The 24,744-nt window shown below is 59.1% G+C and overlaps 2 protein-coding genes across 2 annotated transcripts in view; one reads left to right on the top strand and one right to left on the bottom strand.

Annotated features, from left to right (window-relative positions):
* Positions 1-2,854: 2,854 nt before the first annotated feature.
* Positions 2,855-10,303, top strand: Pld4 (phospholipase D family member 4). Its single transcript, XM_005068300.4, has 11 exons — positions 2,855-3,002; positions 4,773-4,859; positions 5,257-5,411; positions 6,169-6,352; positions 6,651-6,771; positions 7,159-7,286; positions 8,120-8,320; positions 8,930-9,069; positions 9,185-9,350; positions 9,435-9,531; positions 9,756-10,303. The coding sequence occupies exons 1-11, from the start codon at positions 2,901-2,903 to the stop codon at positions 9,956-9,958; spliced, it is 1,584 nt and encodes a 527-aa protein (XP_005068357.1). The 5' UTR covers positions 2,855-2,900; the 3' UTR covers positions 9,959-10,303.
* Positions 10,304-12,179: 1,876 nt separating this feature from the next.
* The window catches only part of Ahnak2 (AHNAK nucleoprotein 2), a 32,215-nt gene continuing 19,650 nt past the window's right edge, over positions 12,180-24,744 (bottom strand). Inside the window, 2 exon segments of the mRNA XM_040742364.1 lie at positions 12,180-15,573; positions 15,733-24,743. Coding sequence (XP_040598298.1) covers positions 12,898-15,573; positions 15,733-24,743 — 11,687 coding nt within the window. The 3' untranslated portion in view covers positions 12,180-12,897.

The raw sequence follows: 24,744 nt of genomic DNA, 5'->3' as shown, positions 1-24,744 counted from the left end.
ATAAAACTGAAATCCAAGTGGATCAAGGACCTCAACATAAATGCAACTACATTGGACCTGATAGAAGAGAAAGTGGGAACTAGCCTGGAATGCATGGGCACAGGAAACAACTTCCTAAATATAACACCAGCAGCACAGACACTGAGACTGACAACAAGTGGGACCTCCTGAAACTGAAAAGCTTCTGTAAGGCAAAGGACACAGTCAACAAGACAAAACGGCAGCCCACAGACTGGGAAAAGGTCTTCACCAACCCCACAGCTGACACAGGTCTGATCTCCAAAATTTATAGAGACTAGACATCAAAATACAAAATAACCTAGTTGAAAAATGTGGTACAGAGCTAAACAGAGAATTCTCACCAGAAGAATCTCAAATGGTCAAAAGACATTTAAGGATGTTCTCAACATCCTTCATCATTAGGGAAATGCAAATCAAAATGACTCTGAGATACCATCTTACACCTGTCAGAATGGCTAAGATAAAAATCCCGAAGACAGCTTACGTTGGAGAGGATGTGGAGTAAGGGGAGCACTCCTCCACTGCTGGTGAGAGTGCAAACTTACGCAGCCACATTGGAAATCAGTATGGCGGTCTTTAAGAAAATTGGGAATCAATCTAACTCAAAACCCAGCAATACCACTCTTGGGCATTTACTCAAAGGATGCTCAATCGTACTACAAGGACACTTGCTCAACTGTGTTCATAGCAGCATTACTCATAATCGGCAGAACCTGGAAACAACCTAGATGCCCCTCAACCGAAGAATGGATAAGGAAAATGGTACATTTACACAATGGAGTACTACTCAGCTATAAAAAAATGATGACCTCATGAAATTTGCAGGCAAATGGATGGAACTAGAAAAAAAACCATCCTGCATGAGACAACCCAGACTCAGACAGACAGACACGGTGTGAACTCATTCACATGTGAATGCTAGATGTAAGGCAAAGGACAACCAGACTACAGTCCACAGCTGCAGAGCAGCCAGGTGACAAGGAGGACCTGGAGAGGGACACATGGATGACCCTGGGAGGGGAAATTAGATGGGATCTATGGGGCAAACAGGGTGGGGGGGGAATGAGGGATGGGATGGTCAAGCTGGGAGAGGGACATTGAGAGCAGTGAAGGAGAAATCTTTATAGAGCGAGAGCCACTGCGGGCTCAGGGAGAAGCCGGATGCTAGGGAAAAGCCCAAGAATCCACAAGGATCCCAGCTAGGACTCCTAGCCATAGTAGAGAGTATGTCTGGACTCACCTAACCCTGTAGTCAGATTGGTGAATACCCCAGCTATCACCATAGAGCCTTCAACCAAGGCTCTATGTTACAACCAATTCATGTAATTGATGAAACAGACACAGAGATCCACAACCAGGCACCAGGCCGAGCTCCGGGAATCCAGTCGGAGAGAGAGAGGAGGGAACCCATGAGCAAGGGAGGTCAGGATCGTGGGAACTCACCAACTCTAGACCTACAACTTGTGGAGACTCCAGGGGACCCAACTGGGCCCTCCGTATGTGGGAGACAGTTGTGAAGCTTGGGCTATCTGAGGGGCCCCTGGCAAGAGGATCCAGATACAAACCTGGCACATGAGTGAGCTTGTTGGAGCCCATTCCCTAGGGTGGGATGCCACGCTCAGCCTCAGTGCATGGGAGAGGGGCTCGGCCCTGCCCCAACCTACTGTGCCAGACTTTGTTGACTCCTCACAGGTTGAGGTAGACTCCTGCTTCCCAGAGACTGAATAGGAAGCAGCTGGCTTCCTCGAGCCTCCCTAGGAATCCTCGGACTTCTTCTCACCCCTCCTTATAAACCCTTCTCCTCCTGGCTCCTCCCTACAACTTCCGGTCAGCTAGCTGCTGACCCAGCCTCTTGACCGCAGGTGAATTTCATTTCATCAGACACATCTTTGCATCGTCAAGCAAATGTCCCAGAGCGTAAATAAAAGTAACGCACTTAAAACAATATTCTACAACAGACAACTCCTCCAGACACCAGACCTGGGGCTCGGCTGGTGAGTCGGTCAGATTTTCTTCACTCTGACAAACGCCTGAGATAAACCATTGAGAGAATGAAGGACTTACTTTGGCTCACCGCTTTGGAGGCTTCACCCCATGACCAGCCGCCAATGCTGCTGTGGACTCATAGTGCCATCAGGCGTAGAGGCAGGGAAGAAGCGAGCAGCTCGCCCTGACGCAGCCAGGTAGCAAGATCCCAGGTACAAGACAAGGCCTGCAAAATTCTGGCCCCTCCTCCGTCTAATCAGGCCCTACCTCCACAGCGCCCCCCATTCAATCAGGCCCTACCTCCCACAGTGCCCCCCATCCAATCAGGGCCCTACCCTCCACAGCGCCCTCCGTCCAATCAGGCCCTACCTCCCACAGCGCCCTCCGTCCAATCAGGCCCTACCTCCCACAGTGCCCCCCATCCAATCAGGCCCTACCTCCCACAGTGCCCCCCATCCAATCAGGCCCTACCTCCCACAGTGCCCCCCATCCAATCAGGCCCTACCTCCACAGCGCCCCCCATCCAATCAGGCCCTACCTCCCACAGCGCCCTCCGTCCAATCAGGCCCTACCCTCCACAGCGCCCTCCGTCCAATCAGGCCCTACCTCCACAACGTCCACCTCCCCCCCTCGAATGTCCATCATGACTGTATCTGTGTCCCAATCTATCCACGAGTCACGATGCGCTCCCGCTTTTACTGTTTGAACGACTCTTGCTTGAGTCTCTGGTGTCTACGGTCCGATTTAGCTCCGACATTAGGCAGTGACTGAGGGGCCCTCTCTAGGAGTAGGCACGGCAGATTTTCTCTAGAGGAGAAAGTTCTCAGCCCCACCCTCTAGAGGCCCACTCAGTCCGAGGTGGGGGTGGGGTGCTCAGAACAGAGAGGAAGTGGATGGAAGGGGAAGTGACCGGCCAGAGAGGAGGCAGGTGCCCGTACAAGCAAAGCCTGCAGACAGCGTCTGGAGCCATGATGGACAAGCCGGGGCCCCCAGAGGTAAGTGTCAGCCAGGCTAGGACCAGGCGGAGGGCCTTGGAAGGGGCTTCTGTCTACTCCCACAGCCCCAGCCTCCAGCACCCCAGATCCCACAGGCCGCCCAGACTGGCCTGCAGACAACCACTCCTTGCTTGATCTGTGAATCCAGGATCACTGGGTATCAGGGTCTCCAGCCACTTGGCAGCCAAGTCCTGTCCCAGCCTGGGGCCCGCAGCTTGGCCCACAGGCTAGGGGGTTTCAACGGTCCAGCTGCCGGCTCACCCCAGTCCTGAGATGCCAGTACTAGAGGGTGAGTCTACACAGACATCCCCACCCAAAGGATGCAGAAGACCCACAGAGCCCAAAGACGGACAGATCTGCAGCTATGTGGGGGAGCCGCCCCTCGTGGCTCCCTTTCCTTGGCCTCAGAGCAGTTCCCCGTCACCAGAAGGTGGTCAGAGCTCTGTGGCCCTTGGAGGTCCTAGACGAGGGATGCTGTGCTCTTGCCTCTCTGTCAGCCCAGGTACTTGAGGGTGTGAGAACACTTTTCTCAGAGGAGTCAGAAGAGGTGGGCCAGCAGCTCTTTGAGGGGTCTCTCTGGTGACCCTGGTCTAGAACCTCCTGTCTATACCTCCTCTGGAAATTATAAAGACGGGTGGAAGCCAGAAGCTGGGCTTCCAGAGCTGCCCCCACCCACCCCCCACCACGAGTCAGGGTGGGAAATAGCTCTACCAGCATGAGCCCTGCTCTGAGGTGGAAGTGACCTCCTGACCCCCTTCTTTGGGGATCTCTGGTAAGAGGGTGCCGGGCCTCTGTGGGTGACTCTGCCTCAGCACACCCCCAACTGCATGCTTCAGGGTGGTTTCTAGGCCTCACTTCCCTGTGACGCTGCGCTCCAGGGCAGACACGCTCCCAGGCCTGGCTCGTGTAATCGGTCCCCTCCCTGCGCTGAGGCTGGCCATATTTCCCTGTAGGCTGCCGTCCAGCACAGCTCCTGGTGGACAGTGGGATGGGGCCTACTGCTCTTGTGGTGATGGCCTGTCCCACAGAGCTGAAGAAGCCCCCAGACTCCAAAACCCAGCCACCTACAGTCATACAATGCCTTGGGCCCCCAACAGCAGCACTCAGGCTGGGAGCGATGCCGGCCCCCGTACTGCAGGGCTGTGTGACCCACTTGCTGTGTCAGAGTTTTCCCGTCTGAGGTGGCACTCCTTGCCTCGGGGCCTCCGGAGGGGCCGCCTTGGCACTTTGAAGGGTGGACCCCCCCCCGAGAGCACAAAGCAGGCGCTCCAGGCTGACTGGCCGTTCCAGCCTGACTGGCCGCAGCATCCCTTCCAGTCCCCTGCGCTGGGCAGAAGTGCGGGGTACAGACTCAGCTCTCCGTGGCCCTTCTGTCACACCCCACTTTCTAGACAGCTGCCCACCCTGGGACCAAAATAGGGGGCCAGCCGGGGAAGGGAAGCAGCTGTCCCTGGGTTAATAAGGAAGAATGGACGAGGGGGGCAAAGCAGAAACAGCAACTTTTAGACCTGGTTTCACTTGCGGAGAAAACAAGGAACCGAGACTCAAAACACCCAAGACCAAGGGAGCCATCGGTACAGGCGGCAAGGGCCCTCCCGGGGGCCCACGGAGCTGCATCTGTAGGCCAGCTTCCTGCGGGTGGAGTCTGGGCGGGTCCCGCGTCTGAGTGCGACTGGCATCTGAACATTGGAGCGTGTTTCTGTAGGGACTGCCTAAGGAGGTGACACCGTGGAGCCGGGGTTGCTGGTGACACACACTGTCCCCTTGCAGATGCTGACACTCCTCCAGACAGCGGTGGAGGTCCCCGAGCGGCCCTGCTGTGCTGCACACCCTGATCCACACAGTAGAGCCGTCGTGGTAGGGACAGGGGAACCTAAGGGACGCCTGGCCGGGGACTCAGCCCTCTATAAACAAGCCCGAACCCAATTTCCAATCAGAGCCATGCTCAAAAAAATTTTTTTTAGTTTCTTAAATATTACATCCTGGAGCTTGATTAAAGAGTACAAAACCAGCCTGGGGGTGGCGGCGGTGGGGGTGGCGGGCCAGATTGAGGCCACCTGGACTGCTGCAGAGTTTGCCCATGCCTCATCGCGGCAGAGAGGACCATTGAGAGGACTGTAAACCACCTCCCCATCCATGTGCTCCCTCATTCCCACTTGCTCACCCCCAGTCCCTTCCCAGAAGCCTGGGCGTGATAGAATGGGGAGGGCTGTCCTGGCTGCTGGGAAGGCTGTGGGGACGTCTCCTCCTGCAGGTACTGGGGATGCTGGCTGTAGGGGGCCTCAGCTTGGTGACTCTCGTCTTGTTCCTGGGGCAAGTGCCCACCTCCCTGATGTGCCCCGAGGAAGCCCCCTCCAGGTCCTGGGAGGTCCTGGGAGGAGACACTGGGCAGCAGAGTAACTCTTGTCAGTGAGTGAACGCCAGGGGCTCTCTTGGGGTTGTGGGGTATGTGTCTTGGCCCGGTGCATCGCTGGATCCCTGAGCAGATGATAGAGGTCCCAGGGATGATATAGGTCCCAGAGGGATGATATAGGTCCCAGAGGGATGATATGGGTCCCAGAAAGATGATATAGGTCCCAGAGGGATGATACAGGCCCCAGAGGGATGATATAGGTCCCAGAGGGATGATATGGGTCCCAGAAAGATGATATAGGTCCCAGAGGGATGATACAGGCCCCAGAGGGATGATATAGGTCTCAGAGGGATGATATAGGTCCCAGAGGGATGATATAGGCCCCAGAGGGATGATATAGGCCCCAGAGGGATGATATAGGTCTCAGAGGGATGATATAGGTCCCAGAGGGATGATATAGGTCCCGGAGGGATGATATAGGTCCCAGAGGGATGATACAGGCCCCAGAGGGATGATATAGGTCTCAGAGGGATGATATAGGTCCCGGAGGGATGATATAGGCCCCAGAGGTATGGAACCTGGATTTCCCCAAGGGAATTCCTTGTGGCCCCCTCTAGGCCCTCGGCGCCTTTACCGCATGTCTCCCTGAGTATCACCACACTGAGGTTTGTGGGGCTAACCCTTCCCACGCCACTGCCCCCTCTCTGCAGCCACACTGAGGTCAGTCCATCCAGCCGGGCAGCAGGAGCGGAGCAAATAGCTGGCCAGTGGCTGTCCCAGTCATACCCCGCCCCTGTTTGGTTCTGTCCCCAGGCTCATCCTTGTGGAGAGCATCCCCCAGGACTTGACATTTGCATCCGGCAGCCCCACTGCCCAGCCCCTGGCCCAGGCTTGGCTGCAGCTTCTAGACTCTGCTCAGGAGAGCGTCCATGTTGCCTCATTCTATTGGTCCCTCACTGGACCTGACATTGGAGTCAACGACTCATCCTCCCAGCTGGTTGGTCCTTGGTTTTGCTTTCTGGTTTTGCCCTTTGCACTCAGCAAGTCAAGCTTCTGTCGGTGCAGAGGCAGGCCCGGGGCTCGGCTCTGGCCTTGGGCTGGTGTAGAACAGCGAGGCCAGCGCCCCCCCACCCAGGTGACTTTTGGGGGCAAGGGCAGAGGGACTGGGATAGAGCACTTGGCTGTGCATGGTGTCATTTATTTGGCTTCTAGTCACGGGCCAGGACTTGGCCTACCTTGGGCTGTGGGCAGAGGACCAGCCTGGGGCAGCTTCTCATTCTAGCCTGGTCTTACAGGGAGAGGCCGTTCTACAGAAGTTTCAACAGCTCCTGGTCAGGAACATCTCCCTGGCAGTGGCCACCCACAGCCCAACATTGGCCAGGACATCCACTGACCTCCAGGTCTTGGCTGCCCACGGTAGGTGTCTGCATGCGGGGCTCTCCAGCACTGCCTGGCTGCCTCCGTGAGACACAAAGACTAGGATTGCGGGGTGTGTGGAAACGTTTCTGTTTGCTAGGACCCTGGAGGACTGGAGCCCAGGGCCCACAGAGCAGAGAAGGGGGACTTAGATAAATAAAGCCTTGGGATAGAGGCTACAGTGACAAACACAAGGCGGTAGGCATAGCCATCACCACGGCTCTGGAGCTGGGCTGCCTAGAGGAGCCTACAGTCAGCCTGTGGCTTTGTTTCCCCACACACAACAGCCTTGAGCATATGGTCGTTCTGAGGGTAAATGAGTGAACTCTAAGGTAAAGGGCCAGCTGTGTCTGTCTGTCTGTCTATCTATCTCTCTATCTATTACAGGTGCCCAGATACGACATGTTCCCATGAGGCAGTTTACTGGAGGTGTCCTACACTCCAAATTCTGGGTCGTGGATGGGCAGCATGTCTTCGTGGGCAGTGCCAACATGGACTGGCGGTCCCTGACGCAGGTGAGTTCTAAGATCCAGGGGTGGGAGGCCCAGGAGCAGCTTCTCCCCGCTCCATCTCCAGGGGCTATGTTTGTGTCCTCAGGAATCCGAAGACAGCTCGTATGTGAGAAGTTAGCAAGCAGAGACTTGGGTCACGTGTTGCTTTTGTCACGCCTCCATAGTGGCATGTTACAAGATTCTACATGACCTTGCACTCAGGTCGTGGAACAGCATTTAAGGGCTTGGACAGACACTCAGGCCAGCACTGTCAGGGAAAAGACAGCTCAGTGTTGGGGAGACAGCTCAGTGTTGGGGAGACAGCTCAGTGTTGGGGAGACAGTTGGGTGAAGCACTTGCCTTGCAAGCATGAGAGCCTGGGTTTTCGCCTTAGGGTCCATGTAAAACGCTGAGCGTGGTAGCAAACACTTGTAGTTCCAGTGCAGAGGGAAGTGGAGACTGGTGGGTCCCTGGGGCAGCCTATCAGCAAGCCCAGCGAGAGACCTTGTTTCAAAAACACAAGACAGGGTTTCTCTGTGTAGCTTTGTAGACCAGGCTGGCCTCGAACTCACAGAAATCGGCCTGCCTCTGCCTCCCGAGTGCTGGGATTAAAGGCGAGCGCCACCATTACCCGGCCTTAACAGTGGTTTTGTTTCCTTTGCGTTTTCATGCTACTGATCTGCTTCTGAGTGTTGGATCAGTGTTAAGGAAAACAGGGACCCTGGTACCTGTTGATGCTGCCTAGTGGCTGCCAGCTGAACAGGAACTGCACCCTGCCTGACACCCCTGGTGGCTTCCACACAACCCCGGGGGGGGGGGTCTTTGCTCTCCATGTCTGCTGAGCCTGATCCCTGCAGGTAAAGGAGCTGGGTGCCATCATTTACAACTGCAGCCAGCTGGCTCAAGATCTTGAGAAAACATTCCAGACCTACTGGGTGCTAGGGACTCCGCAAGCGGTTCTCCCGAAAACCTGGCCTCGGAACTTCTCATCCCACATCAACCGCTTCCATCCCTTGCGCGGTCTCTTTGATGGGGTTTCCACCGCCGCCTACTTCTCGGTAAGATGCTGGCCCACAGTGGCCCTGGGGCTGCTGCAGGAGGCAGACTCCCCCGCAGGGCAGGAGGCTGGACCAGCACCAGCGGTGAGAGAGAGGGGCTGGGGGGTGGCAGACCTGAGGTCCTAGGACTCTCCAGGCTGTTGAGGGGACTTGGGGGCCACAAGGCGGTGGCTGGGCTCTAGAGAGGGTAGGGGAGCCCCCGAGCACTGATTCCTCTTTAGTCTGAGAGAAAGCAGGCCATCTGCCACATCGGAGGAAAGTCCCCAAGTCAGCCCAGAGATTGGCCCAGAGCTGAGACTGCGGCAGATGGAGCAAAGACTACTTATGCGTGGAGAGTCCCCTGGAGAGAGTAGATATACTTCCCAGGCAGGACAGCCTGAAAGTTAGGCCAGCCCCCGGGGACCCAGGATGCCTGGCTGCCTCACCGCCTCCTACCCAGGCCTCAGGAGCACCCCTGGGCATTGGGGAACTGCCTCCCTCACCACGTGGAGTTTCTTAGGGTCATGCAGAGCGTGCAGCGCGTGCGGTAGTGCCAGGAACCCAGGAAAAGCCTGCGTCAAGGGTGGTAGCTAGGGAGCAGTGTTCTGAGAGATTCCTCTCCCGCTACAGGCCTCGCCACCCGCCCTCTGCCCCCGTGGCCGTACCCGGGATCTCGACGCCGTGCTGGCAGTGATGGCGGATGCTCGCGAGTTCATCTATGTGTCGGTGATGGAGTACTTCCCGACCATGTGCTACTCTCACCCTGCCAGGTGGGTCTGGATGAGGCCTGCCCTCCTGACGGGCAACTCCTGGGTGCAGTTTGCCTGCCGCTGAGACCCCTGCTCGGGCTGGCTGCAGGCAGAACACACGACCCCCTATTTCTAGGTACTGGCCGGTGCTGGACAACGCTGTCCGGGCAGCGGCCTTCAACAGGGGTGTGCACGTGCGCTTACTGGTCAGCTGCTGGCTCAACACAGACCCCGCCATGTTCGCTTTCCTGAGGTCCCTGCAGGCTTTCAGTAACCCCTCGGCTGGCATCTCGGTGGATGTGGTAAGAAACTGACCTTGTGGGTTTGGGGGCAAAGGAGGTTCCGCTCCCACCCTGCCCACCCTAACTCACTCCCGTTCCCTGAAGAAAGTCTTCATCGTGCCTGTGGGCAATCACTCCAGCATTCCATTCAGCCGTGTGAACCACAGCAAGTTCATGGTCACAGACAGGGCAGCCTATATAGGTGAGTGGCTGGGATGAGGCACGGGAGGACAGAGGGCTGCCCTCGAAGGTTCTGGGGACCACTGCGGCCCAGCACACTGGTGAAGAGCCGACTGCGCCTGCACGGGGGGCTGCAGTGACAGCAGACTGATGACAGCAGACTAGTCAGTGTTCTGAACTGTCCCTCAGCCTGCGGCGGGACTGATGGGGACGCAGTCTCAGGGACAAGTGTCTGTCTCCCTCCAGGCACCTCTAACTGGTCGGAGGACTATTTCAGCAACACCGCTGGGGTAGGCCTGGTTGTCAGTCAGACGACCCCTGGAGCCCAGCCCGGTGTGACCCCGGTGCAGGAGCAGCTGAGACAGCTCTTCAAGCGAGACTGGAATTCCCGCTACGCCGTGGGCCTGGACAAGCAAGCCCCGAGCCAGGACTGCGTCTGGCAGGGCTGAGGGTGGAGCCCTTTGACTCTGGCCTGATGCTCTGGGTGGACACTGGGCTTCCATTCACTCAAGCTCAGAAACTGAGAAAGCAAAAGCCTGTCGCTTGGGGCCCGAGGTTGTCATCTGGCAAACTGCTGAGAGAGCTCTGGGTGGCTTTCAAGTGAAGGAGAAGCTAAAGCAGAGGACGGCCCACGGCTATAGGGAGACAAAGCAGCTACACATAAGTGACCCCAGAACCCAGCCGCGCCTCTCTGGCCTGACCATGATGAGTTGCTGTGCCGGTCTTCAGATGTAACATTAGAGCTGTCCAGCTGCAACCCCCAATAAAACCCCGTCACTGGCTTGCAGACCTGACCCAGGTCGAAAGTATTTCTGTGTCATTTGTCCCCCTGCCTGCTCCTGTTTGGGGTGTGTGTCCATACTCATATGTGCGCAGGCCCGCATGCCATGCGTGCACAGGGGTCAAAGGTTGTCTCTGGGTGTCTTTTTCTGACAGGGTCTCCCTCTGAACCCAGGGCTTGCTGGATTGGCGAGACTAGCTCGTCCACAGGCCCGCCCCAGGAACTGTTTCTGCCTCCCCAGCGTGAGAATTGCAAGGCACTGGGCTACACCCCGGTGCTGGAGATCTGAGCTCAGGTTCTCATGCTTCCACAGTAGGAACTCTACCTACGGAGCCATATTTCCGTTCCCTGTGTGTCTTCTCACTCTGTGTGGGCCCGGATTTCCCGCCAGTCTCTGAGTGCATGCATGAAATGCTGTGTTGTGACTGCACCCACAGGCCTCTTCTGCCCAGTCGAGGGTTCTGCCTGCGAGTGTTTCCCGTGTCAGGAAGGCTTAAACCACTACCACGCACATCAATTCACCCCCTAGGCCCACTTCTGACAGGGATCCCTCTAGATATCCGACGTTGGGTATCCCCAAAAAGAAATGCTGTCTCACGAGCAAAGTGTCCCGTCGAGTGTTCCAGCACCTGTAGGGACCTCTTTATCCCACAGGGAGTCCCAAAGACTTCACGAATATGGTCACTCCAGCTAAGCCCTGTGTTCATGAAAGGAAGTCTTTTCCAACTCTGGCCCTCAGAACCGGGGAGGTTAGTTGATGGTGTGAACCTTCCCGTGGTGTCCTTGACCCCTCTGGAGTCCTGCCCTCCAAGAGTCTGCTCTTTGGGCCCTGCGTAGCTCTCAGACAGGCTCCAGGAGAGCTGAGACCTGTCTTGCTCACCCAGCTCCCCGGTAACTGACACAGCCAGTGATCATGGCAACTTCAGCGGCTCCTATCCTTCTATGTGAAGATGAGACACAGCCCCTGCCTACATCTGATGGCAGCCCTGTGGATCCTTGAGCAGAGAGCCCACCTCAGACAGGCAGGGACTCAAGGGAATCAGAAATGCATGCTAGGCAGACACTCTCTGTAGTACCACTGGGTGCACACATCCAGTCTGGCTGGTGTTTGTAAGTCAGGCCAGAGGGAGGCTAGGTACCCTGGGCAAGGATGACCAACTGACCAGCTTTCCAGAACTTTCTACGTCTCCTCAACTTGGATGACACTCCCATACTGCACGGCTACTCGTGGAGGCATGGAGGGAGGAGCCCAACCTCTCTTCCCTGGCCACTCCCCTGTCCGTGTCAGCAGCCATCCTTCTGGCCTTCTTAGGGCACCCTTGCAAGGGGCCAGCACGCTCCCCCCAGTCTTCCGGGCTAGCTCAGTCAGGCCACAGCCATCCTGTCTGTGAGACAAGGTACACTTGTTGCTAAGAGCCTCCGTGGGTCAGGAGGGAGCAGGGTCCAGGCTCCAGTGGCCCCTGGGAACAATGACTCCCGGCAGGGCGTTAGCGAGCAGCAGGGAGCTGCCCCGAAACCCTGACTTTGCTCTAGAAATAGATCCTCTGCAGACTGGGTAGAAGCAACTTCTGATAATGGGCCAAGCCCCCAGCTGAGCCTCCAGGTCAGCTGACCCCTGTTATATGCCTACTCTGCGGGCCAGGCTCCATCCTAGCACTGATGCCTGGCTGGCAGGAGGATGCCCTATCGTGAACCCAGGGCCCCCAGTCTCTTCTTTTGTATCACTGGGGTCTCTTGGACATGGATGTAGACAAGCACGTGAGCCGGGACGACCACTCTAAGGTGAGCCTCAGCTCTGGTTTCTGGAGTGGAGATGGAGCCTGCAGTAGAAGGGACCAAGGGGAGGGGTGAATGAGGATCCCAGAACAAAAGGCCTCGGCAAGCTGGACCACGGGTTGCATCGTTTCCTTTATTTTCCCGTAGGAGGTGGCTGAATGGGACCATGTGTGTGGGCTGCAGTCGGCACTCGAGGCGTGGGGAGCCGGAACATAGGGCGGGCACACATCCGGGGAAGCAGGCACACTGGCAGGCAGGCAGACAAGGTCTAACGGCAAACCCCCGTCTGTGGGCACCCACAGTTGTCGCTGGGCGCCATCAGCCGCCGGTCAGACCTCCCTGCCGCATGTACCCACCATCACAGTCCGCGTCCCAAAGCTTGCCGTTAGTGAGACAGTCAACAAAGGAGGAAGTCCAACGGAGCAAGAAGGCAGCGGGGACACACCATAGTCTGCACGAGGGAGCAGCAGCAGCAGCAGCGGGTCAGAGATTACACCAAAAGGTTCTCCTGCCTACAGACAGACGTGGGAACTTCAGAGGCAATGTCGCTCTCCTGGCATCAGCTGGCCTCTTGGGACTTGCCCCACAAAGGCCAACAGGGTTCTCCAGCAGTAACTCTCAGGGCTAGACAGTTCTGCAGAAGAAACTAGCGTTGTTTTTTGGTTCCATGAAAGATGTGACACAGAAGTGCTATTCATTTTTTCCTTGGGTTTCCAGACTGTGGATCACGGTCTACAGCGTGCATTCTGGGGTGGGGAGCTGTTACAGTGCCCAGCCCCTGACTTTCCACTGGGGTCGTTTATCTCTTCCACTGACTTTGAGCTCTGGCCCTTATTGGGCCACAGGCCTGGGTGTAGATTTGTCACCGGCGTCTCTAGACTGTTCCAACAGTACTAGTTCTGTTCTTGCAGGGGACGCCACCATTGCTTTGGAACCAGGCCCGGCACTTGTCACCTCTGGCTTGGGTTCCTCCTCCTCCTCGGGAGAGAAGCTTTCTCGGGCATCAAAAAAGGTGACAGTTTCTTCCTGGGGTTTCGCCTCTGCCTGACCTTCCTCGTCTTCCACACTTCTGCTCTTCTTGGTAGGTGAAGAGGAGAACCCTAACTTGGGAAACCGGAACCAGCCCGACTTCTCCTGCTTCCTGGGCAGTTCGGGGTCCAGGCGAGCTGCAGGTTGCATGTGGACAGGAGCAGGTCTTTGGGTGGTGTCTCTGGAATCAGCAGCCTCTTCCACAGAGGAGAACCCGATGCTCGGAAGCCAGGACCACAGCAGGCTGGACTTTTTGCCGTCTGGCTTCTGTGTAGTAACCATCTCAGGGGGCTTTACCTCCTGGCTGTCCTCAGGGAACTCAAGAATTTCCGCTGGTTCCTCATCAGAGGTGTTGTCTGCAGGCTGGGGCCCAGGGGGCAGCTCGGGTGTGAGTGACCTCGGTGGCATGCCAGCACTGGACGAGATCATTTCAAACGGTTCGCCGGCATCAGGTGGGACATCGCCAGGGATGGAATGTCTCCCAGCAGCACCTGGTGTGGGAGCTGCACCCAAGCCCTCCTCCTGTGCCTGGGAATCAGGAATCACCGTATAAACACTACCCTGCACAGGGGGCTCTGGGATTTTCACTTTCAGTAAAGAAAACCCGTAAGAAGGAGTCTGAATTGTAGAAGCCGGAATCTCTGACTCCCTCACGATCTGAGTAGAAAAGGCTTGGCGTGCGGAGGAATCAGCACCCTCTCGTTCCACCCTGTGGCAAATGGTGACTTCTTGACTGTCGGCTTGAGACCCCTGAATGTGCACTCTGACCTTAGAAATCGGGGATGCTTCCGAGGCTTGCTCAAGGCTTGCTGGTGGCTCTCTAGAATCCTCAGCTCCGGTCTTTAGAAGACTGGCTTCCCAGAGCCCAAGACTGGCTTTGTGTGAGGTGTCGCCAGTGCTGCCCTCTGAACATTGTGCCTTCCTCACCACAGGGAAGAATACATCAGCCTCAGAGCTGGAGACATTGAAGGAGAACTTGGGTACCTTTAGTTTGGGGAATGTTACAGTCAACACGGAATCCTCCCAGAGCTGACCTGTGCTCACCACAGAGACCTGGGACGGCATATCGGTGAGGGAAGCCTTCAGCCTCAGAGGCCCTTGGGGCTGGGAAGGACAGCTCTCTGTTCTAGCCTCCACCTCAGCAAGAATGTCTCCTCCTGGCTCAGGATGCTGCTGCTTGCCTATTCCTTCCGGAGGAAGCTGGGCTTCTGAGACTCTCACGCCAGACATCTCAGGAGAGAAGGAGTCTTTGGCTGGATGGGTCCCTAACTCAGGAGTGGGGACATGTGTCTGGGACATTGACGCAGTGGGGCTGTGCAGCCTAGAGCCTGTTCCGTGGAGATCACGCTTCACAACATCTGCATACGTGGGGCTTTCTGGGCTCTTCACACTGGTCCGTCCCTCTGGGGGCCTCAGGGAGACATGTGCCTCTAACTTGGTCTCAGGCACATGGGATAGTTGCACAGTGGCCGTTGCTACCTCTGCCTCTAAAGCTTTGCTGGCGACTGGGCTCTGAGTACCTTCCTGTTCCCCAGTCCCATCTCGCTCCTTGGAGGAGGAGCGCCTGAAACCGGGAACCCGGAACTTGGGCATTTTGAACCAGCGCTCCTGGGAGTCTGCTGACATCTCTTTTGCAGGGGGGTCCATCACAGGGCTTTCCATGGCGGGCGTGTTACCTCCGTGTCTGCAGGATGGCTGCACGGCTCCCGCTACAGGTGGAGCCAGTGCCCCAAGCGGCTGGCTTGCAGACACACCCACCAACATCGGACTCCTGCTGTCACCTCGGACATCAGGGACACCTTGGACAGGTGGAACACCAGCTTTGGACCCAGCCACCTCTGCTGTCATGGAGAGGGAGCTGATGCAAGCCCCAGCAGGGACATCTTTTGAAAGACTGCCCCCAACCTCGGTATCACTGACAGGGGATTGTAGGGCTACCAAGTCACCTCCAGATGTGGTGCCCGGGAGGGAAGGCTTCACTTCTCCCTGTGGCACGCCAGCCCGCCCCTTGGGACCCTTTATCTTGGGTAGTCCAAATCGTGGCATGGAAAAGCTGAGCTTACGGCTTCTCCCCTTCTCAATTTCCTTCTCCGTAGAGGGATGCGGTTGACACTCCACTGTGGAAGCATGAGTACCAACTTGAGTCTCCATTTCAACTATAGAGGAACCAACGCTGGACACGGGTTCCACATGCTGGGTCTCAGGATCAGCTGGAGACCCTGTCTGCTTCTTAGGAGACAGATTAAACGGGCGGAGCTGTATGCCTGGCAATCGGAAGGAACTTCCCTTTCCTTCTGGATGGGATGCCTCAAGGGGGTGACTAATTGTAGACCCAAATGATGATCTTTCAAAATCATGACAAAGAGAAGAGTCCGAAGATTGAACCTCAGCAACCAAAGAACCTTCCGATGATGGAGGATTCGCAGAGGAACTGAGGATGCACTCAGACACAGGAGACTCAGTGGCAGCTGAGATTGGCTGAAGAGAAATCACAAATTTGGGTTTATGAAACTTAGGAAAGAATATACGATCATTACAAGAAGTAAGTGGAAGAGACAAAGAATCCTCTGAATTACCAAAGGCAATGGAAACACACTGAAATTTGGGGAGGGACATGTCTGTGTCGGGGGCGCTCACCTCGCCCTTGGCGCCCTTCACATCCACTTTGGGGGCCTTCAGGTCCACATGGGGGCCCTTCATGTCCACCTTGGGCATCTGGAGGCTGGGCATCTGCCCCTTGGGAATGGGTCTCTTGAGGCTGGCACCAGCAGCAGAATCTGCAGCCAGCTCACCCTCAGACAGCTGGAACTCAGGCAGCTCGACGTCCACCTGCCCTGCCTTGACCTCCAGGTCGGTGGAGGGGAGCTGCATGCTCAGGTCAGTGGTCTTGAGCTCGCCCTGCACCGAGGGAAGGGGCACGACCGCCTCCACCTTGAGGGTAGCCACCTCCAGCGAGGCATCCTCCACGGTGGGTTTGCCAGGCATGGACATTCCGAAAGAGGGCATCTTGAACTTGGGCATCTTGAACTTGCTGTCTTTGGTGGACATGTCCTTGTGGGCTTGGGACAGGTCACTCTCCAGCTTGGCCCCAGGGGCCTGGATAACCAGCTTCACACCGGGCTGGGAGACCTCCGCAGCAGGGACACTCAACTCGCCCTTGGCAGACTTCACATCCATTTTGGGGGCCTTCAGGTCCAGGTGTGGCCCCTTCAGGTGCACCTTAGGCATCTTGATGCTGGGCATCTGCCCCTTTGGCAGGTGGACTTTGAGGCCGGCACCATCAGCAGCCTCTGAAGACAGCTCACCCTCGGACAGCTGGAACTCAGGCAGCTCGACGTCCACCTGCCCTGCCTTGACCTCCAGGTCGGTGGAGGGGAGCTGCATGCTCAGGTCAGTGGTCTTGAGCTCGCCCTGCACCGAGGGAAGAGCCACGTCAGCCTCCAGCTTGGGGGCGGCCACCTCCAGCGAGGCCTCCAAAGCGGGCTTGCCAGGCGCAGACACTCCAAAGGAGGGCATCTTGAACTTGGGCATCTTGAACTTGCTGTCTTTGCTGGCCACGTCCCTGTGGGCTTGGGTCAGGTCTCCTTCCAGCTTGGTTCCCGGGGCCTGGATGTCCACCTCCACGCTGGGCAGGGACACCTCCAAGTCGTGGCCGATCACCTCTCCTTTGGCGACTGTCACGTCCACTTTTGGGGCCTTCAGTTCCACGTGGGGCCCCTTCAGGTCCACCTTGGGCATCTTGAGGCTGGGTATCTGAACCTTGGGCAGGTGGCCCTTGAGCCCGGAGCCAGCGGCAGCCTCTGAGGCCAGCTGACCCTCGGGCAGCTGGAACTCTGGCAACTCAACGTCTACCTGCCCTGCCTTGATATACAGGTCGGTGGAGGGCAGCTTAATGCTCAGGTCGGGTGTCTTGAGCTCGCCCTGCACTGAGGGCAGAGCCATGTCTGCCTCAAGCTTGGGGGCAGTCACTTCCAGCGAGGCCTCCACGGTGGGCTTGCCAGGCGCGGAAACGCCGAAAGAGGGCATCTTGAACTTGGGCATCTTGAACTTGCTGTCTTTGGCAGCCATGTCCTTGTCGACCAGCGCGAGGTCCCCCTCCAGCTTGGCCCCTGGGGCCTGAATGTCCACCTCCACGCCTGGCAGCGACACCTCCACATCAGGGCCGCTGACTTCGCCCTTGGCGCCTTTGACATCCACTTTGGGGGCCTTCAGGTTCACGTGGGGCCCCTTCAGGTCCACCTTGGGCATCTTGATGCTGGGCATCTTGAGGCTGGGCATCTGCCCCTTGGTCAGGTGGCCCTTCAGGCCGGCCCCAGCAGCAGCTTCTGAAGCCAGCTCACCCTCGGGCTGCTGGAACTCGGGAAACTCAACGCCCACCTGCCCAGCCTTGACCTCCAGGTCGGCGGAGGGCAGCTTGGTGCTCAGGTCAGGTGTCTTGAGGTCGCCCTGCACCGAGGGCAGAGCCACGTCCGCCTCCAGCGAGGCCTCCACGGTGGGCTTGCCTGGCGCGGAAACGCCGAAAGAGGGCATCTTGAACTTGGGCATCTTGAACTTGCTGTCTTTGGCTGCGATGTCCTTGTCGACCAGGGCGAGGTCCCCCTCCAGCTTGGCCCCTGGGGTCTGGATATCCACCTCCACGCCTGGCAGCGACACCTCCAGATCGGGGCCGCTGACGTCGCCCTTGCCGCCTTTCACGTCCACTTTGGGTGTCTTCAGGTCCACGTGTGGCCCCTTCAGGTCCACCTTGGGCATCTTGATGCTGGGCATCTTGAGGCTGGGCATCTGCCCCTTGGGCATGTGGCCCTTGAGGCCGGCACCAGCGGCAGCCTCTGAGGCCAGCTCACCCTCGGACAGCTGGAACTCAGGCAGCTCGACGTCCACCTGCCCTGCCTTGACCTCCAGGTCGGTGGAGGGGAGCTGCATGCTCAGGTCAGTGGTCTTGAGCTCGCCCTGCACCGAGGGAAGAGCCACGTCAGCCTCCAGCTTGGGGGCGGCCACCTCCAGCGAGGCCTCCAAAGCGGGCTTGCCAGGCGCAGACACTCCAAAGGAGGGCATCTTGAACTTGGGCATCTTGAACTTGCTGTCTTTGCTGGCCACGTCCCTGTGGGCTTGGGTCAGGTCTCCTTCCAGCTTGGTTCCCGGGGCCTGGATGTCCACCTCCACGCTGGGCAGGGACACCTCCAAGTCGTGGCCGATCACCTCTCCTTTGGCGACTGTCACGTCCACTTTTGGGGCCTTCAGTTCCACGTGGGGCCCCTTCAGGTCCACCTTGGGCATCTTGAGGCTGGGTATCTGAACCTTGGGCAGGTGGCCCTTGAGCCCGGAGCCAGCGGCAGCCTCTGAGGCCAGCTGACCCTCGGGCAGCTGGAACTCTGGCAACTCAACGTCTACCTGCCCTGCCTTGATATCCAGGTCGGTGGAGGGCAGCTTAATGCTCAGGTCGGGTGTCTTGAGCTCGCCCTGCACTGAGGGCAGAGCCATGTCTGCCTCAAGCTTGGGGGCAGTCACTTCCAGCGAGGCCTCCACGGTGGGCTTGCCAGGCGCGGAAACGCCGAAAGAGGGCATCTTGAACTTGGGCATCTTGAACTTGCTGTCTTTGGCAGCCATGTCCTTGTCGACCAGCGCGAGGTCCCCCTCCAGCTTGGCCCCTGGGGCCTGAATGTCCACCTCCACGCCTGGCAGCGACACCTCCACATCAGGGCCGCTGACTTCGCCCTTGGCGCCTTTGACATCCACTTTGGGGGCCTTCAGGTCCACGTGGGGCCCCTTCAGGTCCACCTTGGGCATCTTGATGCTGGGCATCTTGAGGCTGGGCATCTGCCCCTTGGTCAGGTGGCCCTTCAGGCCGGCCCCAGCAGCAGCTTCTGAAGCCAGCTCACCCTCGGGCTGCTGGAACTCGGGAAACTCAACGCCCACCTGCCCAGCCTTGACCTCCAGGTCGGCGGAGGGCAGCTTGGTGCTCAGGTCAGGTGTCTTGAGGTCGCCCTGCACCGAGGGCAGAGCCACGTCCGCCTCCAGCGAGGCCTCCTCGGTGGGCTTGCCTGGCGCGGAAACGCCAAAAGAGGGCATCTTGAACTTGGGCATCTTGAACTTGCTGTCTTTGGCTGCGATGTCCTTGTCGACCAGGGCGAGGTCCCCCTCCAGCTTGGCCCCTGGGGTCTGGATATCCACCTCCACGCCTGGCAGCGACACCTCCAGATCGGGGCCGCTGACGTCGCCCTTGCCGCCTTTCACGTCCACTTTGGGTGTCTTCAGGTCCACGTGTGGCCCCTTCAGGTCCACCTTGGGCATCTTGATGCTGGGCATCTTGAGGCTGGGCATCTGCCCCTTGGGCATGTGGCCCTTGAGGCCGGCACCAGCGGCAGCCTCTGAAGACAGCTCACCCTCGGACAGCTGGAACTCAGGCAGCTCGACGTCCACCTGCCCTGCCTTGACCTCCAGGTCGGTGGAGGGGAGCTGCATGCTCAGGTCAGTGGTCTTGAGCTCGCCCTGCACCGAGGGAAGAGCCACGTCAGCCTCCAGCTTGGGGGCGGCCACCTCCAGCGAGGCCTCCAAAGCGGGCTTGCCAGGCGCAGACACTCCAAAGGAGGGCATCTTGAACTTGGGCATCTTGAACTTGCTGTCTTTGCTGGCCACGTCCCTGTGGGCTTGGGTCAGGTCTCCTTCCAGCTTGGTTCCCGGGGCCTGGATGTCCACCTCCACGCTGGGCAGGGACACCTCCAAGTCGTGGCCGATCACCTCTCCTTTGGCGACTGTCACGTCCACTTTTGGGGCCTTCAGTTCCACGTGGGGCCCCTTCAGGTCCACCTTGGGCATCTTGAGGCTGGGTATCTGAACCTTGGGCAGGTGGCCCTTGAGCCCGGAGCCAGCGGCAGCCTCTGAGGCCAGCTGACCCTCGGGCAGCTGGAACTCTGGCAACTCAACGTCTACCTGCCCTGCCTTGATATCCAGGTCGGTGGAGGGCAGCTTAATGCTCAGGTCGGGTGTCTTGAGCTCGCCCTGCACTGAGGGCAGAGCCATGTCTGCCTCAAGCTTGGGGGCAGTCACTTCCAGCGAGGCCTCCACGGTGGGCTTGCCAGGCGCGGAAACGCCGAAAGAGGGCATCTTGAACTTGGGCATCTTGAACTTGCTGTCTTTGGCAGCCATGTCCTTGTCGACCAGCGCGAGGTCCCCCTCCAGCTTGGCCCCTGGGGCCTGAATGTCCACCTCCACGCCTGGCAGCGACACCTCCACATCAGGGCCGCTGACTTCGCCCTTGGCGCCTTTGACATCCACTTTGGGGGCCTTCAGGTCCACGTGGGGCCCCTTCAGGTCCACCTTGGGCATCTTGATGCTGGGCATCTTGAGGCTGGGCATCTGCCCCTTGGTCAGGTGGCCCTTCAGGCCGGCCCCAGCAGCAGCTTCTGAAGCCAGCTCACCCTCGGGCTGCTGGAACTCGGGAAACTCAACGCCCACCTGCCCAGCCTTGACCTCCAGGTCGGCAGAGGGCAGCTTGGTGCTCAGGTCAGGTGTCTTGAGGTCGCCCTGCACCGAGGGCAGAGCCACGTCCGCCTCCAGCGAGGCCTCCACGGTGGTCTTGCCTGGCGCGGAAACGCCAAAAGAGGGCATCTTGAACTTGGGCATCTTGAACTTGCTGTCTTTGGCTGCGATGTCCTTGTCGACCAGGGCGAGGTCCCCCTCCAGCTTGGCCCCTGGGGTCTGGATATCCACCTCCACGCCTGGCAGCGACACCTCCAGATCGGGGCCGCTGACGTCGCCCTTGGCGCCTTTCACGTCCACTTTGGGTGTCTTCAGGTCCACGTGTGGCCCCTTCAGGTCCACCTTGGGCATCTTGATGCTGGGCATCTTGAGGCTGGGCATCTGCCCCTTGGGCATGTGGCCCTTGAGGCCGGCACCAGCGGCAGCCTCTGAGGCCAGCTCACCCTCGGACAGCTGGAACTCAGGCAGCTCGACGTCCACCTGCCCTGCCTTGACCTCCAGGTCGGTGGAGGGGAGCTGCATGCTCAGGTCAGTGGTCTTGAGCTCGCCCTGCACCGAGGGAAGAGCCACGTCAGCCTCCAGCTTGGGGGCGGCCACCTCCAGCGAGGCCTCCAAAGCGGGCTTGCCAGGCGCAGACACTCCAAAGGAGGGCATCTTGAACTTGGGCATCTTGAACTTGCTGTCTTTGCTGGCCACGTCCCTGTGGGCTTGGGTCAGGTCTCCTTCCAGCTTGGTTCCCGGGGCCTGGATGTCCACCTCCACGCTGGGCAGGGACACCTCCAAGTCGTGGCCGATCACCTCTCCTTTGGCGACTGTCACGTCCACTTTTGGGGCCTTCAGTTCCACGTGGGGCCCCTTCAGGTCCACCTTGGGCATCTTGAGGCTGGGTATCTGAACCTTGGGCAGGTGGCCCTTGAGCCCGGAGCCAGCGGCAGCCTCTGAGGCCAGCTGACCCTCGGGCAGCTGGAACTCTGGCAACTCAACGTCTACCTGCCCTGCCTTGATATCCAGGTCGGTGGAGGGCAGCTTAATGCTCAGGTCGGGTGTCTTGAGCTCGCCCTGCACTGAGGGCAGAGCCATGTCTGCCTCAAGCTTGGGGGCAGTCACTTCCAGCGAGGCCTCCACGGTGGGCTTGCCAGGCGCGGAAACGCCGAAAGAGGGCATCTTGAACTTGGGCATCTTGAACTTGCTGTCTTTGGCAGCCATGTCCTTGTCGACCAGCGCGAGGTCCCCCTCCAGCTTGGCCCCTGGGGCCTGAATGTCCACCTCCACGCCTGGCAGCGACACCTCCACATCAGGGCCGCTGACTTCGCCCTTGGCGCCTTTGACATCCACTTTGGGGGCCTTCAGGTCCACGTGGGGCCCCTTCAGGTCCACCTTGGGCATCTTGATGCTGGGCATCTTGAGGCTGGGCATCTGCCCCTTGGTCAGGTGGCCCTTCAGGCCGGCCCCAGCAGCAGCTTCTGAAGCCAGCTCACCCTCGGGCTGCTGGAACTCGGGAAACTCAACGCCCACCTGCCCAGCCTTGACCTCCAGGTCGGCGGAGGGCAGCTTGGTGCTCAGGTCAGGTGTCTTGAGGTCGCCCTGCACCGAGGGCAGAGCCACGTCCGCCTCCAGCGAGGCCTCCACGGTGGGCTTGCCTGGCGCGGAAACGCCAAAAGAGGGCATCTTGAACTTGGGCATCTTGAACTTGCTGTCTTTGGCTGCGATGTCCTTGTCGACCAGGGCGAGGTCCCCCTCCAGCTTGGCCCCTGGGGTCTGGATATCCACCTCCACGCCTGGCAGCGACACCTCCAGATCGGGGCCGCTGACGTCGCCCTTGGCGCCTTTCACGTCCACTTTGGGTGTCTTCAGGTCCACGTGTGGCCCCTTCAGGTCCACCTTGGGCATCTTGATGCTGGGCATCTTGAGGCTGGGCATCTGCCCCTTGGGCATGTGGCCCTTGAGGCCGGCACCAGCGGCAGCTTCTGAGGCCAGCTCACCCTCGGACAGCTGGAACTCAGGCAGCTCGACGTCCACCTGCCCTGCCTTGACCTCCAGGTCGGTGGAGGGGAGCTGCATGCTCAGGTCAGTGGTCTTGAGCTCGCCCTGCACCGAGGGAAGAGCCACGTCAGCCTCCAGCTTGGGGGCGGCCACCTCCAGCGAGGCCTCCAAAGCGGGCTTGCCAGGCGCAGACACTCCAAAGGAGGGCATCTTGAACTTGGGCATCTTGAACTTGCTGTCTTTGCTGGCCACGTCCCTGTGGGCTTGGGTCAGGTCTCCTTCCAGCTTGGTTCCCGGGGCCTGGATGTCCACCTCCACGCTGGGCAGGGACACCTCCAAGTCGTGGCCGATCACCTCTCCTTTGGCGACTGTCACGTCCACTTTTGGGGCCTTCAGTTCCACGTGGGGCCCCTTCAGGTCCACCTTGGGCATCTTGAGGCTGGGTATCTGAACCTTGGGCAGGTGGCCCTTGAGCCCGGAGCCAGCGGCAGCCTCTGAGGCCAGCTGACCCTCGGGCAGCTGGAACTCTGGCAACTCAACGTCTACCTGCCCTGCCTTGATATCCAGGTCGGTGGAGGGCAGCTTAATGCTCAGGTCGGGTGTCTTGAGCTCGCCCTGCACTGAGGGCAGAGCCATGTCTGCCTCAAGCTTGGGGGCAGTCACTTCCAGCGAGGCCTCCACGGTGGGCTTGCCAGGCGCGGAAACGCCGAAAGAGGGCATCTTGAACTTGGGCATCTTGAACTTGCTGTCTTTGGCAGCCATGTCCTTGTCGACCAGCGCGAGGTCCCCCTCCAGCTTGGCCCCTGGGGCCTGAATGTCCACCTCCACGCCTGGCAGCGACACCTCCACATCAGGGCCGCTGACTTCGCCCTTGGCGCCTTTGACATCCACTTTGGGGGCCTTCAGGTCCACGTGGGGCCCCTTCAGGTCCACCTTGGGCATCTTGATGCTGGGCATCTTGAGGCTGGGCATCTGCCCCTTGGTCAGGTGGCCCTTCAGGCCGGCCCCAGCAGCAGCTTCTGAAGCCAGCTCACCCTCGGGCTGCTGGAACTCGGGAAACTCAACGCCCACCTGCCCAGCCTTGACCTCCAGGTCGGCGGAGGGCAGCTTGGTGCTCAGGTCAGGTGTCTTGAGGTCGCCCTGCACCGAGGGCAGAGCCACGTCCGCCTCCAGCGAGGCCTCCACGGTGGGCTTGCCTGGCGCGGAAACGCCAAAAGAGGGCATCTTGAACTTGGGCATCTTGAACTTGCTGTCTTTGGCTGCGATGTCCTTGTCGACCAGGGCGAGGTCCCCCTCCAGCTTGGCCCCTGGGGCCTGAATGTCCACCTCCACGCCTGGCAGCGACACCTCCACATCAGGGCCGCTGACTTCGCCCTTGGCGCCTTTGACATCCACTTTGGGGGCCTTCAGGTCCACGTGGGGCCCCTTCAGGTCCACCTTGGGCATCTTGATGCTGGGCATCTTGAGGCTGGGCATCTGCCCCTTGGTCAGGTGGCCCTTCAGGCCGGCCCCAGCAGCAGCTTCTGAAGCCAGCTCACCCTCGGGCTGCTGGAACTCGGGAAACTCAACGCCCACCTGCCCAGCCTTGACCTCCAGGTCGGCGGAGGGCAGCTTGGTGCTCAGGTCAGGTGTCTTGAGGTCGCCCTGCACCGAGGGCAGAGCCACGTCCGCCTCCAGCGAGGCCTCCACGGTGGGCTTGCCTGGCGCGGAAACGCCAAAAGAGGGCATCTTGAACTTGGGCATCTTGAACTTGCTGTCTTTGGCTGCGATGTCCTTGTCGACCAGGGCGAGGTCCCCCTCCAGCTTGGCCCCTGGGGTCTGGATATCCACCTCCACGCCTGGCAGCGACACCTCCAGATCGGGGCCGCTGACGTCGCCCTTGGCGCCTTTCACGTCCACTTTGGGTGTCTTCAGGTCCACGTGTGGCCCCTTCAGGTCCACCTTGGGCATCTTGATGCTGGGCATCTTGAGGCTGGGCATCTGCCCCTTGGGCATGTGGCCCTTGAGGCCGGCACCAGCGGCAGCTTCTGAGGCCAGCTCACCCTCGGACAGCTGGAACTCAGGCAGCTCGACGTCCACCTGCCCTGCCTTGACCTCCAGGTCGGTGGAGGGGAGCTGCATGCTCAGGTCAGTGGTCTTGAGCTCGCCCTGCACCGAGGGAAGAGCCACGTCAGCCTCCAGCTTGGG

This window comes from Mesocricetus auratus, unplaced genomic scaffold, assembly GCF_017639785.1.
Source record: "Mesocricetus auratus isolate SY011 unplaced genomic scaffold, BCM_Maur_2.0 Super-Scaffold_15014, whole genome shotgun sequence".
Classification (NCBI taxonomy): domain Eukaryota; kingdom Metazoa; phylum Chordata; class Mammalia; order Rodentia; family Cricetidae; genus Mesocricetus; species Mesocricetus auratus.
This window is presented reverse-complemented; position numbering and strand designations above follow the sequence as displayed.

Excerpts from the sequence above, each read along its gene's own strand:
- Pld4 (XM_005068300.4), top strand. The coding sequence starts at position 2,901 with ATGGAAGGGGAAGTGACCGGCCAGAGAGGAGGCAGGTGCCCGTACAAG. Across the intron at positions 6,353-6,650 it reads ACGACTCATCCTCCCAGCTG|GGAGAGGCCGTTCTACAGAA; the intron begins GTTGGTCCTTGG and ends CTGGTCTTACAG. Across the intron at positions 9,070-9,184 it reads TGCTACTCTCACCCTGCCAG|GTACTGGCCGGTGCTGGACA; the intron begins GTGGGTCTGGAT and ends CCCTATTTCTAG.